We start from the raw sequence: 18,326 nt of genomic DNA, 5'->3' as shown, positions 1-18,326 counted from the left end.
CACTCGATTTAATGACAGTGAGTGTCAACGTCAGCGTCATTGATTGACCGTTCATCTGCTCAAGATTTTCTGCAGTAACTGCACTACTTGCTGCGTTGGATCAAATCAGATCAGCCTCAGAAACAGGCGCGTTCCTCCAATCTAGGCCAAGATGTCTATCTGTGACACATTGATGTGTCATTCTCAGAATTTTGGATTTTTCTTTTTTCTTCACACCATCATCTCGCCCGACGATCCGTACGGAAGAGTGGTTCTGACCCTCCTTACTCCACGGGTTACGGCTTCACGTTTGATAGATGCCGTTCCTAAATGACGCCATTTCTGCTTTTTAAAGCAGGTGGAAATGTAACGCGCAGATGCGGAGGAAGGCAAGACAGGGCTGAGAGCTGGCAGCACTTTCCGAGGGCGTATGAAATGCTGCCCTGATTCCCTCTATGTGTGGTAAGAAAAGAACTTTTGAGCATCTCTAATTAACAATTACAGTAATTAGAACGGCTGCATTTGGTGAGGAGTTAATTATATTGGAGGAGGCTGCGCCATTCCCTTGTAAATAAATGGCTGTAAAAAAAAAAAAAAGCCGATCTGTTCCATTTTGTTATCACCGATCATAATCGAATGATTTTTATTTATCTTTTTATATTTTTCATTTCTTTAAGTCATTAGGGGCTAGTTTTAATTAATAGAGCCAAAGACCTGAGAATCTAATAAAATGAACACCCGAATGTCATTATTATGTCATATTATTACATTTTTAGGGGCATATATGCAAAAAATAGAAAAAAGGGCTGGTTCACATCAGTAGAATAGGAGACCTTGTCTTCCAATTTTTCGTTCATGAAAACTTTGCTCATCGGAATTCAGATCAGTGTTAAAAAAAAAAGTTTTCCAAATATAAGTAACCAACATGGGCTTCAGCCCTTCTCGATGTGCCCCATTGTAAATGTGCCCTCTATATTAAACCTACTTTTGTTGGTATGGATGACATCTTGGGTCCGAAATCATCTCCTGACACTTTGATTTTTTTAATTTGTATCAATCCCCACGCATTTTGGTACGTAGTTCCCAGAATGAAGGCTTTTGTCTTAGAAGAAGCAAACCAGGTCTACAAAGGTACACGAAGACCTGGTTGTGTGCACCAATTCCTTGAGATGTCTTCATTGGTCAAAAATATTGTCCCCAAATTTTCCATGGGCTTTAACGCATCCTTTGTCCATTGGCTCTTCTTGTTTTTTTGTTTTTTTTTTACCAGGCCGCTCAGAAGAAGTCACGTACCTATGGTTACTGATTGACCATCTCTCGATAGATGGAGCAGTGGTTGGTTCTTTGTTATTGGTTGAGTAGAGTCACTTGAGTCCAGCTGTAATTTCACTCCAAGAAGGCCTTCCATTCTTGGGTGGCATTATAGCAAATCCCACTTACTTTTTGGGCCTGGGATGTCCCTTAAATTTGCCCACAAATTAGAAAAATATTTAGAATTGAGAGTGTGTGATACCTTTTGGTGCCCAAAAATTAGGAAAGTCTCGGCAAAGTTGGCAATGTTTGAGTTGTTATTATGTCTAAGTATGTTTTGTTATTGGGGCACTTTTTTCAATATCTTGCCAACTTCTAAGAATAGTTTTAGCACGACGTGTTTATCAGATTCGGTTATCCTCTCGGGGGTAGAATATACATTTAGAAATTCTAAAATAATCCACCTAAATTATAGACTGAGATGCACAGTCGATGACCAACTAGCGGATGAGACGTGGAACATGACTTGCACCCCGAGTAACCACTCCATTTCTCTCGTTTTTCCACATTAAACAAAAATTTCAGTAAATGAAAGTTTTTGCCCCTGGTCGGCTAAAAGAAAATTGGGCACATTTTTAAAAACTTTTTAAATGTAAAAGTAAGAGCAAGAATAAACCAGAGTGGCCTCCCACCAAGGTGAGATGTTTGGACATGTTTTCAGATAGTCGGTAAGATGCTCGGTTGTGCTTTTGGATAGGCAGAACTTTAGGTTGTTTTTATTTATTTATTTTTTAGAACTTTTGGACTTGATCCAAGTCACCCATTCCTTTCAAAATAATCTTTCCTGAAACCCCCCCCCCAGAGCTTGACTCTTGTATCATGAAGAACTCAAAGGAACCTTGGTGCCCCAAGTCCGATCTCCAGCAGTTAAAATTGCTTATGACAACGTGTTTCGGGCACGCAACAGAGATTTTGTGTAGCTACTTGCCTAATTTCTGTTTATTTTTTCATCTTTTTTTTTCCTGTTTATTCTGCCGATTAAACAGACAGGACATCCCAAAACTATCGCTAGATCCGTGAAAAAGGAAATCGTTCGTTCTCACCCGTGGCTTGCCCAGTATGAGACTAAAGAACATTTCCCCTATAAAAACAAAACTAGAAATGTCCTATCTAAAATAATTTTACAGGAACCCGCAGGCACAGGATGATCAGTAAGCAATTTATAAGGTCCACTCCGGATAGTATGAGCCCTTCCTACAGCTGCCGAGGAAGATCTGTCGGAGTCCATGATGCCATATAAACAATGTAAAGCCTCCCTTAAATATTGGTTTGTTCTCGGCGGATTTATTGCCACTCCCAGCACACCGCGTATAATACTCATCACCTTTTTATGTTGTGTTATTGCAGCATAGCGTAGCGATGATATATTTATGAGGCATATAGCTGAATGAGTAAAAGGGACAAAAGCCATTCCTATTATTATCCATGCACTTGTTGTGACACCAGGCAGGAAACGGCTGATTCCTTAAAAAAATAGATTGGAATTGGCCATGAATTAAAGCACCTCGCCTCTATTTTCACTCCTAACCTGTCGAGAAAACATGATCCTCATCCTCCAAACAAGCTATTGTTCACACCTCTGTCTAATATGTCCAAGAACTGCATCAATTATCATGCTTTATTCTTTGTCATTTCGAAAGGGGTTTGTTCTCTACATCAGCATTCTGCCAGCACTGTAGGTGCTGGAACGTCCCTTTCCTTGTCCCTCCTATTGTCCAATGCCTTGCCTGCCCTAATCTGAAAGCCCGCCTATATGCAGATTGATAGGGAAGAAGGATCTGAGGCAAAGTTCTGCCCTTACTTCCAGTAATGCGCCTTGGTGTCTCTGCTGCTATAGACATTTGGCAACAGGTAGAAGGCAGTGAGTTCCACGGAAGGGAGACATTTTGGAGTGGAGGAATCATTAAAATGATTTGTAGATACTAGTATCTTATTTATTAATGGAGATCAAGTTGTAATAGTGTCAGTACTACCCTGGAATAGACCAGTGGTGGGTGGCTCCAACTTGACTACACTTTCTCTTCACAGCTAGGCTAGTCAGAAATCCTCCTCCACTTTTACAAATTTAAAGGGATTTTCTCATCCTGGGCTCTGGAGTCAGTTCGCCAAGGATCTGACCCCCACTATTTTTTTTCACCCTCAGAATAGTGCCGGTTTCACACGTCTCTGGAACATGGACTGTGGTCTGATAGACATATTCAAAGCAGTTTGCCCACATCTGGGGTTGGGTCAGCGTTTTCCGACTTCATATTATTAACTAGAGATGATCAATTCGATTCGTACTATCCTGGTCCAGCATCCAGCCAGTCTTCACTTCTGAACCACTTGCGCTTCACTTGGCACCACTGGCACTTACTATGACCGGCAACATCATGACACCTTGGGATCTAGAGGAATAAACCACTGGGCGACACGGACTGAAGAACAATATATGGGCCCTCTGTAGTCCAATAACTCATTAGAATGCTTTGGAGGTGATAGTGACCCCCTTACCTCTTGGGCCCCTGTGCGGGTTTAGTCAATTATGCTGTATGTCCACCTATAAAGTAAATGATGATGGGTGCAGAAGTGACGTTCGGCATCCATTGAGGACCAGACACTATGCCGGACTGGCGCAGAGCAGAACTCCGCACGAATCAAATTGCTCATCTCTATTATTTAACATTTCTAACTTACTATGAAAGTTAATAGAATAAAGGGAACCCAAACCAAGGGCAGCATGAGTCAGAGCCCGTCTGCACGATAGCCGACAGGTATGGTTTTGTCTGAAATGTTGCTGTGGTTCAGAGAAAACATTGATTGAACAACCAGCCATGGACTTTAGGGAAAGATGAGACTAGTCTGATGACTACTAGTCATAGGGAGAGACCTGTCAATCAACTGGAGCTGGATGTGGAGAAGTCGTCCGGGGATGTCATCAGACTGGCCAAGTCTCTTCCCATAGTTCCCAACCAGCTTCACCGCACTGCGCTCCAGTTTATTGACAGGTTTCTCCCTATTACTCCATGGCCGAGTTTTCAAGCTATGCTTTCTCTGAAACGTTGCAGTGTTCTAGAGTGCAACATACCTTGCTGTGCTTCATGCACCCTGTTATTCGGGCAGCATTAATCTAATGACTGGTACCCTTTAACCAATATTAAAGGGTGTCACCCTGGTGGGTGTGGACCCACTATGTCACGGACCGGGGAGAGCCTGGAGGGGTGTGACTAAGCGACCGCCTGGTTCTTCACTAGAGCCGAAGATGGTGGAGTTAGACTTGAGCCACAGTTGGCTGCCAGGCACTACTGCCAGGAACCCAGGAGAAAACTTGCAGTCCGGCTTCCGATGCTAGTTTAGACAGACTGATACTGGTATTGACAGGATAGGAAACTGGAGTAGAGACTCGTTCAGACTATGCAGGTACTGGAACACAGGATGGGTGCAGTGATAGGAACTTGACAGTGGAATTGTAGGTTGAGAAACACTTAAGACAATATTTTGCTCAGGTACCTTCCAACAGGTGAAGGTGCCTTAAATACTAAGTGCCTCCCATCTATTGGCTGGGGACATATCAGGTGTGCACGTGCTAAGTGCTCTGCTAGGAGCCCTGCGTGGCGTGCACAAACCCTGGGGAACAGGCGGCGCGGCGAGACCCGGAACTGAAGACGCATCTGGGCGACCGTGGTGGTGAGTGTATCGACGTCCTGCTGCGGGGAGGGGGATTTAGTCTGCAGAGACGCCGGCATTACGAACGGGTTTTCTATGCTTGGATGTCAATTCTGCAGTCACTCTGTGTGACTGCAGACTTGTGAATCCTCATATGTGTTGTTAGGAATTTCCAGTTCCGACATCGGGAGTGGATGGGCATGTTAGCCCAAGTATGCAATTTGCACACTTCCGGTCACATTCCGACTAGACATGTGTTGATCGAGGCTGTGCACGTCTAGTTGGCACGTAAACGCATGTACTAAATCGCACTGCAGAATCCTGACAGCGCACACACTGCGCACTGTAGGGATTCACAAGTCTGCAGTCACATAGAGTGACGGCAGACTTGGACCCCAAGGCCGGACATCCACTTTACTAATAGTTAAAAAAAAATGCTAGAGTTGGTACATTTCTATTGACTCCACGACTCGTATAAGTACGTCTGGCTTTTCCAACCCCCAGCAATCAGGATAGCGAGACCTGTAAATAATTCAATATCGTGATGTCATCATTGGATAGCGATGTTGTATTTTACATAGATATTTCTGTGTTATGTCATTTTACGATACATGGGGCAAAAGTTTATATTATCAGACGTTATAATACTTGGTAGATAATTAGGATGGTACCCAATGTGCTACGCTCATCCTGTTTTTCTGCTTTTACTGCCAAAACAAAATTCAGATTGTTTTTTGTTTTTACTATAAAACACCAAGGGAGTGTTGTGAAGTCTCGCATCGTCACGTGTTACGCAGAGAGAAACTAGGGGTGAGGCAAGGTGGAGCCCTCCTGTCTGCCTGCCGCGCGGATCAGGGTGGGGTTCTAATTGCAGCAATTCCCAGGCTTCACTATCGCTCCGGTGATGAAATACGAGCAGCAAAATGAGAAGAGCCTCAAAAGTCACCGTCTTTCCAGACAAGAAAAACTTGGCCGCGAAAATTCTACAGTGTGCACCTTCCAACTATTTGCAAATTTGTACCGTAATTTTTTTTTTTTTACGTTTAGTTTCAATAATTAGTTGTCTGGGCACAAAATATTGATGACCTATCTATGGGATATGAGATCGGAGGGGGTCGGACACCCGGCAACACCACGGATCAGCTACTTCGGGGGCGGCTGGATGTAAACTAATGGAATGGAGCTGCAAAGTGCAACTCGATTATCCCCCTTTGCACACCCCTGCGGTACATGTACATATACCGTATGTGTATATAATACAGTCATGGCCAAAAGTATTGACACCCCTGCAATTCTGTCAGATAATACTCAGTTTCTTCCTGAAAATTATTGCAAACACATATTCTTTGGTATTATTATCTTCATTTAATTTGTCTTAAATGAAAAAAACACAGAAGAGCCAAACAAAAGTATTGGCACCCTCAGCCTAATACTTGGTTGCACAACCTTTAGCCAAAATAACTGCGACCAACCGCTTCCGGGAACCATCAATGAGTTTCTTACAATGCTCTGCTGGAATTTTAGACCATTCTTCTTTGGCAAACTGCTCCAGGTCCCTGATATTTGAAGGGTGCCTGCTCCAAACTGCCATTTTTAGATCTCTCCACAGGTGATCTATGGGATTCAGGTCTGGACTCATTGCTGGCCACCTTAGAAGTCTCCAGTGCTTTCTCTCAAACCATTTTCTAGTGCTTTTTGAAGTGTGTTTTGGGTCATTGTCCTGCTGGAAGACCCATGACCTCTGAGGGAGACCCAGCTTTCTCACACTGGGCCCTACATTATGCTGCAAAATTTGTTGGTAGTCTTCAGACTTCATAATGCCATGCACACGGTCAAGCAGTCCAGTGCCAGAGGCAGCAAAGCAACCCCAAACCATCAGGGAACCTCCGCCATGTTTGACTGTAGGGACCGTGTTCTTTTCTTTGAATGCCTCTTTTTTCTCCTGTAAACTCTATGTTGATGCCTTTGCCCAAAAAGCTCTACTTTTGTCTCATCTGACCAGAGAACATTCTTCCAAAACGTTTTAGGCTTTTTCAGGTATGTTTTGGCAAACTCCAGCCTGGCTTTTTTATGTCTCGGGATAAGAAGTGGGGTCTTCTTTGGTTTCCTACCATAAAGTCCCTTTTCATTCAGACAGATAGTACGGGTTGACACTGTTGTACCCTCGGACTGCAGGGCAGCTTGAACTTGTTTGGATGTTAGTCGAGGTTCTTTATCCAACATCCGCACAATCTTGCGTTGAAATCTCTTGTCAATTTTTCTTTTCCGTCCACATCTAGGGAGGTTAGCCACAGTGCCATGGGCTTTACACTTCTTGATGACACTGCGCACGATAGACAGGAACATTCAGGTCTTTGGAGATGGACTTGTAAACTTGAGATTGCTCATGCTTCCTCACAATTTGGTTTCTCAAGTCCTCAGACCGTTCTTTGGTCTTCTTTCTTTTCTCCATGCTCAATGTGGTACACACAAGGACACAGGACAGAGGTTGAGTCAACTTTAATCCATGCCAACTCGCTGCAAGTGTGATTAGTTATTGCCAACACCTGTTAGGTGCCACAGGTAAGTTACAGGTGCTGTCAATTACACAAATTAGAGAAGCATCACATGATTTTTCGAACAGTGCCAATACTTTTGTCCACCCCCTTTTTTATGTTTGGTGTGGAATTATATCCAATTTGGCTTTAGGACAATTCTTTTTGTGTTTTTTCGTTTAAGACAAATTAAATGAAGATAATAATACCAAACAATTTGTGATTGCCATTATTTTCAGGAAGAAACTGAGTATTTTCTGACAGAATTGAAGGGGTGTTAATACTTTTGGCCATGACTGTATATGTTTAAATCATCCCCCTCCCCTTCTCCTGTTCTCGGTTTGGCAATAAAAAAATAATAATAGAAACTTTTGGCATCACCGCTTCCATAAAAGTCCAGCCTATCAAAATCTGAAAGTACCGTATTTAAAACATATGCTGAACGCTGCAAAAAAACAAAACAAAACAAAAACTCCAGATTTTCATTCTTTCACGCATTGCAGTCCCCTCCCCCCCCCCAAAAAAAAAATCCAATATAGAGTGATCAATATTTTGTATGTATCCAATAATGTGATCAGTGAAAGTGTAAGTTCGGCACGTAAAAAACAAGCTCCATCGATTAAAAGAAAAAAAATAAATACATTTTCGGATCTCAGAAAATGGTGGCACAATTTTTATTTTTTTATTCCATAAAACATAATTTTATTGTAAATATTATTTTTTTCTCTTCTAATATATTTTTATTCTACGTTTCACTTTTGTACTTTTTTTTAAGTATGCAAATTAGCTCTCTTCCAGGAAGAAGAATGCTAGCTCATTTCAGCCAATCATGATAGCTTTGTTCCTTCTGGAAGAGTGCTAATTTGCATACACCTTTACCCATGTTTGTAAATGACGCTCTTTATTGGGAGTCGGCAGCCTTCTTGAGCTTTGTGTTTCTAAGATATGTGTCTTTTTATTCTAGGTGGTGTGTCCATCCTTAACGATTGGTGACTAATATGAAGACAGTCCTGACTTTTTGACTTGGTCCATATATCTCCAAGTAGTGACTTAATAGGAAATCCTCTTCTTTTTTTTTTTTTTGTGATTAAAGATGCTTCAAGCCGGGACGCTACGCGTATTCTTCATACACATGGATACCCAATTTTGAGATGTAGACAAGTGGATCCATTCCTGTGCCGCGTCTGTACCCCTCTTCCTGCCTGGATTTATAGCCCTCTCCTGGTGCCTTCTTTTTTTTTTCTGGTCTATATATTGAGTAACCTAAAGCTGCCAAGATGATGTGCGAAGTGATGCCCACCATCAACGAGGACAACCGTCGGGGTTCGACCTACAGCTCCGACGATGCAAACTTTGAGCAGCTTATGGTCAACATGTTAAACGAGAGGGAGAGGTTGCTGGAGACTCTGCGGGAGACTCAGGAGAGCCTGGCCACCGCCCAGCTACGGCTTCGGGAACTGGGTCACGAGAAGGAATCTCTTCAACGGCAGCTGAATATTGCCCTTCCACAGGTGAGAACTCAAATATCTTGGATCCTGTCCTTCTTTGAGTCCTAAAATAATTTTGTATTAGATTTTTTTTTCTCACCTGATGAGACATTTGTACTTGATTAAGAAAAATAATTTAAAAAAAATAAACTGCTCTTTTTTAAAAAAAAATTATTTGCTTTCTACAGCCTCTATGTATCACCGTACTTACCGTAACTGGCTGCAGAATGAGCTCATCAGATTTGTAACACTTGTCTCTCTTCTCCTGAACTTTCTTCTAAGCTGATTTATGACCACATCAAAGTTCAACATAGCTATAAATCGGCTAAGAAAGCAAGAGAATACCGTGAGGCTTTATTTTTGAGTTGAATGAGATGGGGTTCGGGGCGTTCTGTAATATGTGTATATAAGATGTATTGGAGAGAGATTAAGCATGGATTCTCGAGAACAGAGGTATTTTACTCTCATTACATATTTATGTGACAAGTGTGCTATGTAAAGTGATGGATAGAGAGAAGATAGCGAGTGGCAGAATGCCTGGCCGATGAGCGAGCAGTTTATGTATTGATCCTCATCAGTGATTTCGGATGTAGGATGTTTTTTCCTAGAAATGTGACACTGTAGCGTCAGTCCTATATCCTTGCCTTCTTCTTTCCATTGATGACGATCACATACCTTTTATTGTTTTCCACTTTTGATGAGCTTTTTGTAAAGAAGGACCTACGGCACTGTTCATCCTGATCTTCTGGGATGCTAGACGTACGGCAAGGACTGATTTTGGTAAACTTTAAAAGAAAATCTGAGCAAGTTCTGGCTTCTCAGACTTCTGATAGATTATTAAATTCCAACTCCTATTACATAGTAACACACCATTCAACAATTCATAGAAGAGGCGTTGGGAGGATCTTAAGAGCTTACAATCGGGCGACACCGAATTTGGAAATGTATGCTTCGTAACACGTTTCAGCCATTCTTCATACTAAGTGCTTGAAAAGATGTGTTTTTAGATAATCATTAAAATGTGGCTCTTGGGAATTAACCACATTGTCTGGGGTAGTGCAATCCAGAAAACGGGGACAGCTTGAGAAAAGTGTTTGGAATCCTCTAAAAAATTTGGGAGATGTCATTTTTGTAGATAATTGATAGAAAGAAAGAAAGGAATACTCTGTACGGTGGTGCAACACCATAGAAACCTTTGAAGGGCAGAATGAAATGCTTAAATTGTATCCTAGATTCAATGGGCAACCAGTGCAATGACTGGCACAGGGTGGAAGCATCAGTGTAGCTGCTGGACAGGATAAGTCTGGCTGCTACATTCAGGGTTGTATGTAGAGAGGAACACTCTGCAGGATCTTTGTCTAATTTTCTGTTGTCTGTGATCTAGTTGGTGGAGACTAGCTGCTATTATGCCTCCCATAGAAAGTACATGGACACATGAGGGATTCCTACTCTCTTGTCTCTGTTATTATTATTTATTTGTATAGCACCATTAATTCCATGGTGCTGTACATGAGAATGGGTTACATATAAGTTACAGATATCACTTACAGTAAACAAACTAACAATGACAGACTGATACAGAGGGGCGAGGACCCTGCCCTTGTGGGCTTACATTCTACAGGATTATGGGGAAGGAGACAGTAGGTTGGGGGTTGTAGGAGCTCCGGTGTTGGTGAGGCGGTAGCTTCGATAGTGATGAGGTGGCAGCGGGGTAAGTGCAGGCTGTAGGCTTTCCTGAAGAGGTGGGTTTTCAGGTTCCGTCTGAAGGATCCGAATGTGGTTGATAGTCGGACGTGTTGGGGCAAAGAATTCCAGAGGATGGGGGATATTCGGGAGAAGTCTTGGAGGCGGTTGGATGAGGAGCGAATAAGTGTGGAGGAGAGAAGGAGGTCTTGGGAGGACTGGAGATTACGTGAGGGAAGATATTGGGAGGTTACTTCAGAGATATATGGAGGAGACAGGTTATGGATGGCTTTGTAGGTAAGTACCGGTATTAGTAATTTGAACTGGATACGCAGAGGGAATGGGAGCCAGTGAAGAGATTTGCAGAGGGGGGGAAGCGGAAGAGTAGTGAGGAGAGAGATGAATTAGTTGGGCAGCAGAGTTAAGGATGGACTGGAGAGGTGCAAGGGTGTTAGCAGGGAGGCCGCAGAAAAGGATGTTGCAGTAGTCAAGGCGGGAGATGATGAGGGCATACACAAGCATGTTAGTAGATTGACGGTTGAGGAAAGGACGGATTCTGGAGATATTTTTGAGCTGAAGGCGACAGGAGGTGGAAAGAGCTTGGATGTGCGGTTTGAAGGACAGGGCAGAGTCGACGGTTACTCCGAGGCAGGGGACTTCCGGTACGGGGGAAAGCGTGATGTCATTGAGTGCGATAGATAGGTCAGGTAAGGAAGATCTATGAGATGGAGGAAAGATGATGAGTTCAGATTTGTCCACATTGAGTTTGAGGAAGCAAAAGGAGAAGGAGGAGGATATGGCTGATAGACACTCCGGGATTCTGGACAGCAGAGAGGTGACGTCTGGGCCAGAAAGGTAGATCTGAGTGTCATCAGTGTAGAGGTGGTACTGGAATCCATGGGACTTTGCGTTTATGTTCAGAAGCAGCAGCCACATTAAGGACATTATACAGCAATACTTAGCTGTATAGCTGTGAATTGTAAATGAATATTAATAATTAATACTAATAATTATTTAGCCTCAACCTCTGCTCCCCATCTTCTCTCCATAGAATTTATTAGGCAGCTGTAATCTGATCCCTCAGTGACCTGGTAGACATTCTGACTTGACCAAGATGGGATTTTAGCAGATTTTTTTTTTAGGGTGAATGATGGAATTTGGATGAAAGGGAAGAAAGAGGATATTTTTCTTCCAGATGAAGGTTTAAAGACCCCTAAAATCGTGTTTCCAACATTAGAGATGATGGATCACGATATAAGTTGATACCAAAGTGGTAGTGATGGGAAAAACAAGTTAGAAATGAATGGGAAATGGGTGTGATTGACAACATAGTTTTTCTTCCTCTCTATCTCGGACTAGAGTTGGGGTGTACAAACACCAGGAAAGAGTTATAGGGAGAATGGTAGAAGTAAAATCCCCTGGGGAGCCTTCTTCTTTCTTCTAGGTGATACACAGCAGGAGCTAATAACTTGCCTCTGACTTTGGCTTGAAAATCTCTGACGTGCTCCACATGGCACTATTATTCAAGCCTAAAGGTACCGTCACACTTAGCGACGCTGCAGCGATACCGACAACGATCCGGATCGCTGCAGCGTCGCTGTTTGGTCGCTGGAGAGCTGTCACACAGACAGCTCTCCAGCGACCAACGATGCCGGTAACCAGGGTAAACATCGGGTAACTAAGCGCAGGGCCGCGCTTAGTAACCTGATGTTTACCCTGGTTACCATCCTAAAAGTAAAAAAAAACAAACAGTACATACTTACCTACAGCCGTCTGTCCTCCAGCGCTGTGCTCTGCACTCCTCCTGTACTGACTGTGAGCACAGCGGCCGGAAAGCAGAGCGGTGACGTCACCGCTCTGCTTTCCGGCTGACCGACGCTCACAGTCAGTACAGGAGGAGAGCAGAGCACAGCGCTGGAGGACAGACAGCGGTAGGTAAGTATGTAGTGTTTGTTTTTTTTACTTTTAGGATGGTAACCAGGGTAAACATCGGGTTACTAAGCGCGGCCCTGCGCTTAGTTACCCGATGTTTACCCTGGTTACCAGTGAAGACATCGCTGAATCGGTGTCACACACGCCGATTCAGCGATGTCTGCGGGGAGTCCAGCGACCAAATAAAGTTCTGGACTTTCTTCCCCGACCAGCGACATCACAGCAGGGGCCTGATCGCTGCTGCCTGTCACACTGGACAATATCGCTAGCGAGGACGCTGCAACGTCACGGATCGCTAGCGATATCGTCTAGTGTGACGGTACCTTTAGTATAGCAGCATTATTTAGGACACTATATTGTTCCTTTTTTATGATTACTATATATAATTTTACATTTTTTTTTAGCCTGGGTTTTCTCATCTGGAGATCTTGATCTGGCCAGACCCATTTAATATGTTTGGGCCTTCAGTGAACCCTGACCATAATGTTCATCTCCTTATTGCATTCGGGTATAAATGATTTCAGCTGTGTAATATTTTTCTACCGTTCCTTGAGACCAGTGACGGCTTATGCTGTGGCTTTAAGTGGCAATATTTAGTATCAGCAGCCTGCAGAGAGACCTGATTGTCACGTTTTTCTATCCATATTACAGTAATAATCAATGTAACGAACGTGTTTCCACCAGTCGGATCAGTCTGATATCCCGGACTGGAGGCCGGGTACACGGCGGACTAAAAATAGTGCTGTAGGCACAGTCTCCATTGTGTCCTCCCTAGACCTGAATATGGAGTACGTGGGAAGATTAGGTTAGCAGTCTTGTGTGCTCGGAATGGTAATGACTCTGCTTAGTTTGGCGTGCCGGCCAGGGAGATTGAATTGCCTTATCCTGGATCCAGTTATTTAAATGGTGAATGAAGCACTGAGCCTGAAGAAAGCCGAGGGTTTTTTTTAATTTTTTTTATTTATTTATTTTTTTACAGCTTTTATAGCAGTTCCTTAGTACAGTATTTTAATTTATTTCATGGCCGTCCGTCCCTGCGTCATTCCCTGTGTGCAAAAATACGCGGGCAGTTTAGATAACAACCTGCCACTTTTATTCTTGTATTGGGTTATCTCCCTCCCAACCCAGGCCTACACATCTATGAACTTTTGTGATGTACATTATGGCTTTTTTTTTTTTTAACCTAAAAAGTGAGGTAGACCCACCTTTTAAGAGTAACCGTCGTCTTAATTCTTATTTCATATATCAACAATACAAATGAAAATAAACAACTTTCTAATATATCTTATCCGAGAAATCTGCTAATTCAGGAGTAAAATATGCATTCAGTGAAGCCAGACTCTCACTATAGAGATAGGAGATGACAGTTGTGGTGCATATACTATTCTATGGAGTGATGAGGGAGGAGGTAGAGGCACAGACATCCTTCAGTTCTCCTGAAATGACAGCTACGCTTTAACTTTTTATTTATTTTCTTGCACAGATTTAACCTGTAACTGTAATTTCAGGAGAACTTGCAGCAGAATATCTGTGTCTGCCTCTAGCAACTCCTTCCTCCTCCATAGAAAGTTCAGGAGAACTTGCAGCAGAATGTCTGTGTCTGCCTCTAGCGTCTCCCTCCTCCATAGAAGGTTCAGGAGAACTTGCAGCAGAATGTCTGTGTCTGCCTCTAGCGCCTCCCTCCTCCATAGAAAGTTCAGGAGAACTTGCCACAGAATGTCTGTGTCTGCCTCTAGCGCCTCCCTCCTCCATAGAAAGTTCAGGAGAACTTGCAGCAGAATGTCTGTGTCTGCCTCTAGCGCCTCCCTCCTCCATAGAAGGTTCAGGAGAACTTGCCACAGAATGTCTGTGTCTGCCTCTAGCGCCTCCCTCCTCCATAGAAGGTTCAGGAGAACTTGCAGCAGAATGTCTGTGTCTGCCTCTAGCGCCTCCCTCCTCCATAGAAAGTTCAGGAGAACTTGCCACAGAATGTCTGTGTCTGCCTCTAGCGCCTCCCTCCTCCATAGAAAGTTCAGGAGAACTTGCCACAGAATGTCTGTGTCTGCCTCTAGCGCCTCCCTCCTCCATAGAACGTTAAGGAGAACTTGCAGCAGAATGTCTGTTTCTGCCTCTAGCACCTCCCTCCTCCATACAAAGTTCAGGAGAACTTGCAGCAGAATGTCTGTTTCTGCCTCTAGCACCTCCCTCCTCCATACAAAGTTCAGGAGAACTTGCAGCAGAATATCTGTGTCTGCCTCTAGCCAATCCTTCATACATAGTAACTGACACTTGGTGCTTTTAAAATTCTATGTAGGAAGGAGGATCTACAGGCAGACACAGATATCCTGCTGCAAGTTCTCCGCACCAACTTTGTATTTTTTTTTTACACAGATTTAAACTATAACTATCATTTCAGGAGAACTTGCAGCAGAATATCTGTGTCTGCCTTTAGTTTCTCCTACACTAACTTTTTTTGCATAGATTTTAACTGTAACTGTCATTTCAGGAGAACTTGCAGCAAAATACTTGTGTCTGCCTCTAAATCCTCCTTCCTACATAGAATTTTAAAAGCACCAACTGTCAGTTCCTATGTAGGAAGGAGAAACTAAAGGCAGACACAGATATTCTGCTGCAAGTTCTCCTGAACTTTCTATGGAGGAGGGAGGCGCTAGAGGCAGACACAGCCATTCTGCTGCAAGTTCTCCTTAACCTTCTATGGAGGAGGGAGGCGCTAGAGGCAGACACAGCCATTCTGCTGCAAGTTCTCCTTAACCTTCTATGGAGGAGGGAGGCGCTAGAGGCAGACGCTAGAGGCAGACACAGAGATTCTGCTGCAAGTTCTCCTTAACCTTCTATGGAGGAGGGCGGCGCTAGAGGCAGGCACAGACATTCTGCTGCAAGTTCTCCTGAACTTTCTATGGAGGAGGGAGGCGCTAGAGGCAGGCACAGACATTCTGCTGCAAGTTCTCCTTAACCTTCTATGGAGGAGGGAGGCGCTAGTGGCAGACACAGACATTCTGCTGCAAGTTCTCCTGAACTTTCTATGGAGGAGGGAGGCGCTAGAGGCAGACACAGACATTCTGCTGCAAGTTCTCCTTAACCTTCTATGGAGGAGGGAGGCGCTAGAGGCAGACACAGAGATTCTGCTGCAAGTTCTCCTTAACCTTCTATGGAGGAGGGAGGCGCTAGAGGCAGACACAGAGATTCTGCTACAAGTTCTCCTTAACCTTCTATGGAGGAGGGAGGCGCTAGAGGCAGGCACAGACATTCTGCTGCAAGTTCTCCTGAACTTTCTATGGAGGAGGGAGGCGCTAGAGGCAGACACAGAGATTCTGCTGCAAGTTCTCCATAACCTTCTATGGAGGAGGGAGGCGCTAGAGGCAGACACAGCCATTCTGCTGCAAGTTCTCCTTAACCTTCTATGGAGGAGGGAGGCGCTAGAGGCAGGCACAGACATTCTGCTGCAAGTTCTCCTTAACCTTCTATGGAGGAGGGAGGCGCTAGTGGCAGGCACAGACATTCTGCTGCAAGTTCTCCTGAACTTTCTATGGAGGAGGGAGGAGCTAGAGGCAGACACAGACATTCTGCTGCAAGTTCTCCTGAACTTTCTATGGAGGAGGGGGGCGCTAGAGGCAGACACAGACATTCTGCGGCAAGTTCTCCTGAACTTTCTATGGAGGAGGGAGGCGCTAGAGGCAGACACAGACATTCTGCGGCAAGTTCTCCTTAACCTTCTATGGAGGAGGGAGGCGCTAGAGGCAGACAGCCATTCTGCTGCAAGTTCTCCTTAACCTTCTATGGAGGAGGGAAGCGCCAGAGGCAGACACAGACATTCTGCTGCAAGTTCTCCTGAAATGACAGTTATAGTTAAATTTTATATAAAAATAAATAAAAATTTAGTGTAACTGTCATTTCAGGAGAACTTGCAGCAGAATGTCGGTGTCGGCTTCTGACGCCTCCCTCCTCCATAGAATTTTAAAAGCACCAACTGTTATACGTTATCTAATTAATGGGAAACTCTGTCTTCAGTGAATACATATTTCACTCATGATATGAGGGTGAAAGATCAGTCCAGGAGGTGAAATAAACAGATTTCTCTGATAAGATATATTACAGAGTTGCTTATTTTTATGCGCACTATTGAGTAATGAAAAATAAATTAAATGACAATTATCCTCTAAAGAGTAACTATCATTTCCAAATATTATAGAGACTGCAAATTGCTGCTGATTTTGTAAGGATCTGGGTTCTCAGACGTCTACAATCGCTCAAAACCCCTAACTTTTGCATGAGCTGCTCTCAGACACTTCTCTATTCGAGTAGTGTACGGGCCCATGAACCCTTACACCACTTAAGCAGGAGTTGCGCACTTCAGTGCATGGCTTTGATTGAACAGTGGGGTCCTCAGGACTTGGACCCCCAACCGATCGGCAGCCCTTTGCAGTCCCTTTAATATATAAGAAATTAATTGGAAAAGATAGCAGCGTTGGTCTGAACAGCTAGAGAGTAGAGTTGGTGCGAATCGATGTGTAGGATCCAGCCTTGCAATTTTCACACTGGCCACTGGGGTGTTTTTAGACTCATACTTCCTATCCGTTTCAGCAGGCTCATTATCATCACAGACAGGATTACAATGACAGATTAGAATATTATGGCTTTTTTTTTTTTAACCTAAAAAGTGAGGTAGGCCCACCTTTTAAGAGTAACCGTCGTCTTAATTCTTATTTCATATATCAACAATACAAATGAAAATAAACAACTTTCTAATATATCTTATCCGAGAAATCTGCTAATTCAGGAGTAAAATATGCATTCAGTGAAGCTAGACTCTCACTATAGAGATAGGAGATGACAGTTGTGGTGCATATACTATTCTATGGAGTGATGAGGGAGGAGGTAGAGGCACAGACATCCTTCAGTTCTCCTGAAATGACAGCTACGCTTTAACTTTTTATTTATTTTCTTGTACAGATTTAACCTGTAACTGTAATTTCAGGAGAACTTGCAGCAGAATATCTGTGTCTGCCTCTAGCGCCTCCCTCCTCCATAGAAAGTTCAGGAGAACTTGCAGCAGAATGTCTGTGTCTGCCTCTAGCGTCTCCCTCCTCCATAGAAGGTTCAGGAGAACTTGCAGCAGAATGTCTGTGTCTGCCTCTAGCGCCTCCCTCCTCCATAGAACGTTAAGGAGAACTTGCAGCAGAATGTCTGTTTCTGCCTCTAGCACCTCCATACAAAGTTCAGGAGAACTTGCAGCAGAATGTCTGTTTCTGCCTCTAGCACCTCCCTCCTCCATACAAAGTTCAGGAGAACTTGCAGCAGAATATCTGTGTCTGCCTCTAGCCAATCCTTCATACATAGTAACTGACATTTGGTGCTTTTAAAATTCTATGTAGGAAGGAGGATCTACAGGCAGACACAGATATCCTGCTGCAAGTTCTCCGCACCAACTTTGTATTTTTTTTTACACAGATTTAAACTATAACTATCATTTCAGGAGAACTTGCAGCAGAATATCTGTGTCTGCCTTTAGTTTCTCCTACACTAACTTTTTTTGCATAGATTTTAACTGTAACTGTCATTTCAGGAGAACTTGCAGCAAAATACTTGTCTGCCTCTAAATCCTCCTTCCTACATAGAATTTTAAAAGCACCAACTGTCAGTTCCTATGTAGGAAGGAGAAACTAAAGGCAGACACAGATATTCTGCTGCAAGTTCTCCTGAACTTTCTATGGAGGAGGGAGGCGCTAGAGGCAGACACAGCCATTCTGCTGCAAGT

General features: G+C 43.5%; 1 protein-coding gene across 9 annotated transcripts in view; it reads left to right on the top strand.

The window, feature by feature from the left end:
• Window positions 1-18,326, top strand: part of PPFIA3 (PTPRF interacting protein alpha 3) — a 127,228-nt gene that overhangs the window by 11,504 nt on the left and 97,398 nt on the right. For 6 of the 9 annotated variants that reach the window (XM_069742282.1, XM_069742284.1, XM_069742278.1 and 3 more), the window contains exon 2: window positions 8,434-8,980. In XM_069742282.1, coding sequence (XP_069598383.1) covers window positions 8,747-8,980 — 234 coding nt within the window. In that variant the 5' untranslated portion in view covers window positions 8,434-8,746. The remainder of the gene's footprint in view (window positions 1-8,433; window positions 8,981-18,326) is intronic. The other 3 variants (XM_069742281.1, XM_069742283.1, XM_069742277.1) reach the window with 1 other exon arrangement.

This window comes from Ranitomeya imitator, chromosome 10, assembly GCF_032444005.1.
Source record: "Ranitomeya imitator isolate aRanImi1 chromosome 10, aRanImi1.pri, whole genome shotgun sequence".
Classification (NCBI taxonomy): domain Eukaryota; kingdom Metazoa; phylum Chordata; class Amphibia; order Anura; family Dendrobatidae; genus Ranitomeya; species Ranitomeya imitator.
The sequence above is the reverse complement of the archived record's forward strand: the minus strand, read 5'-3'. Positions and strand labels throughout refer to the sequence as shown.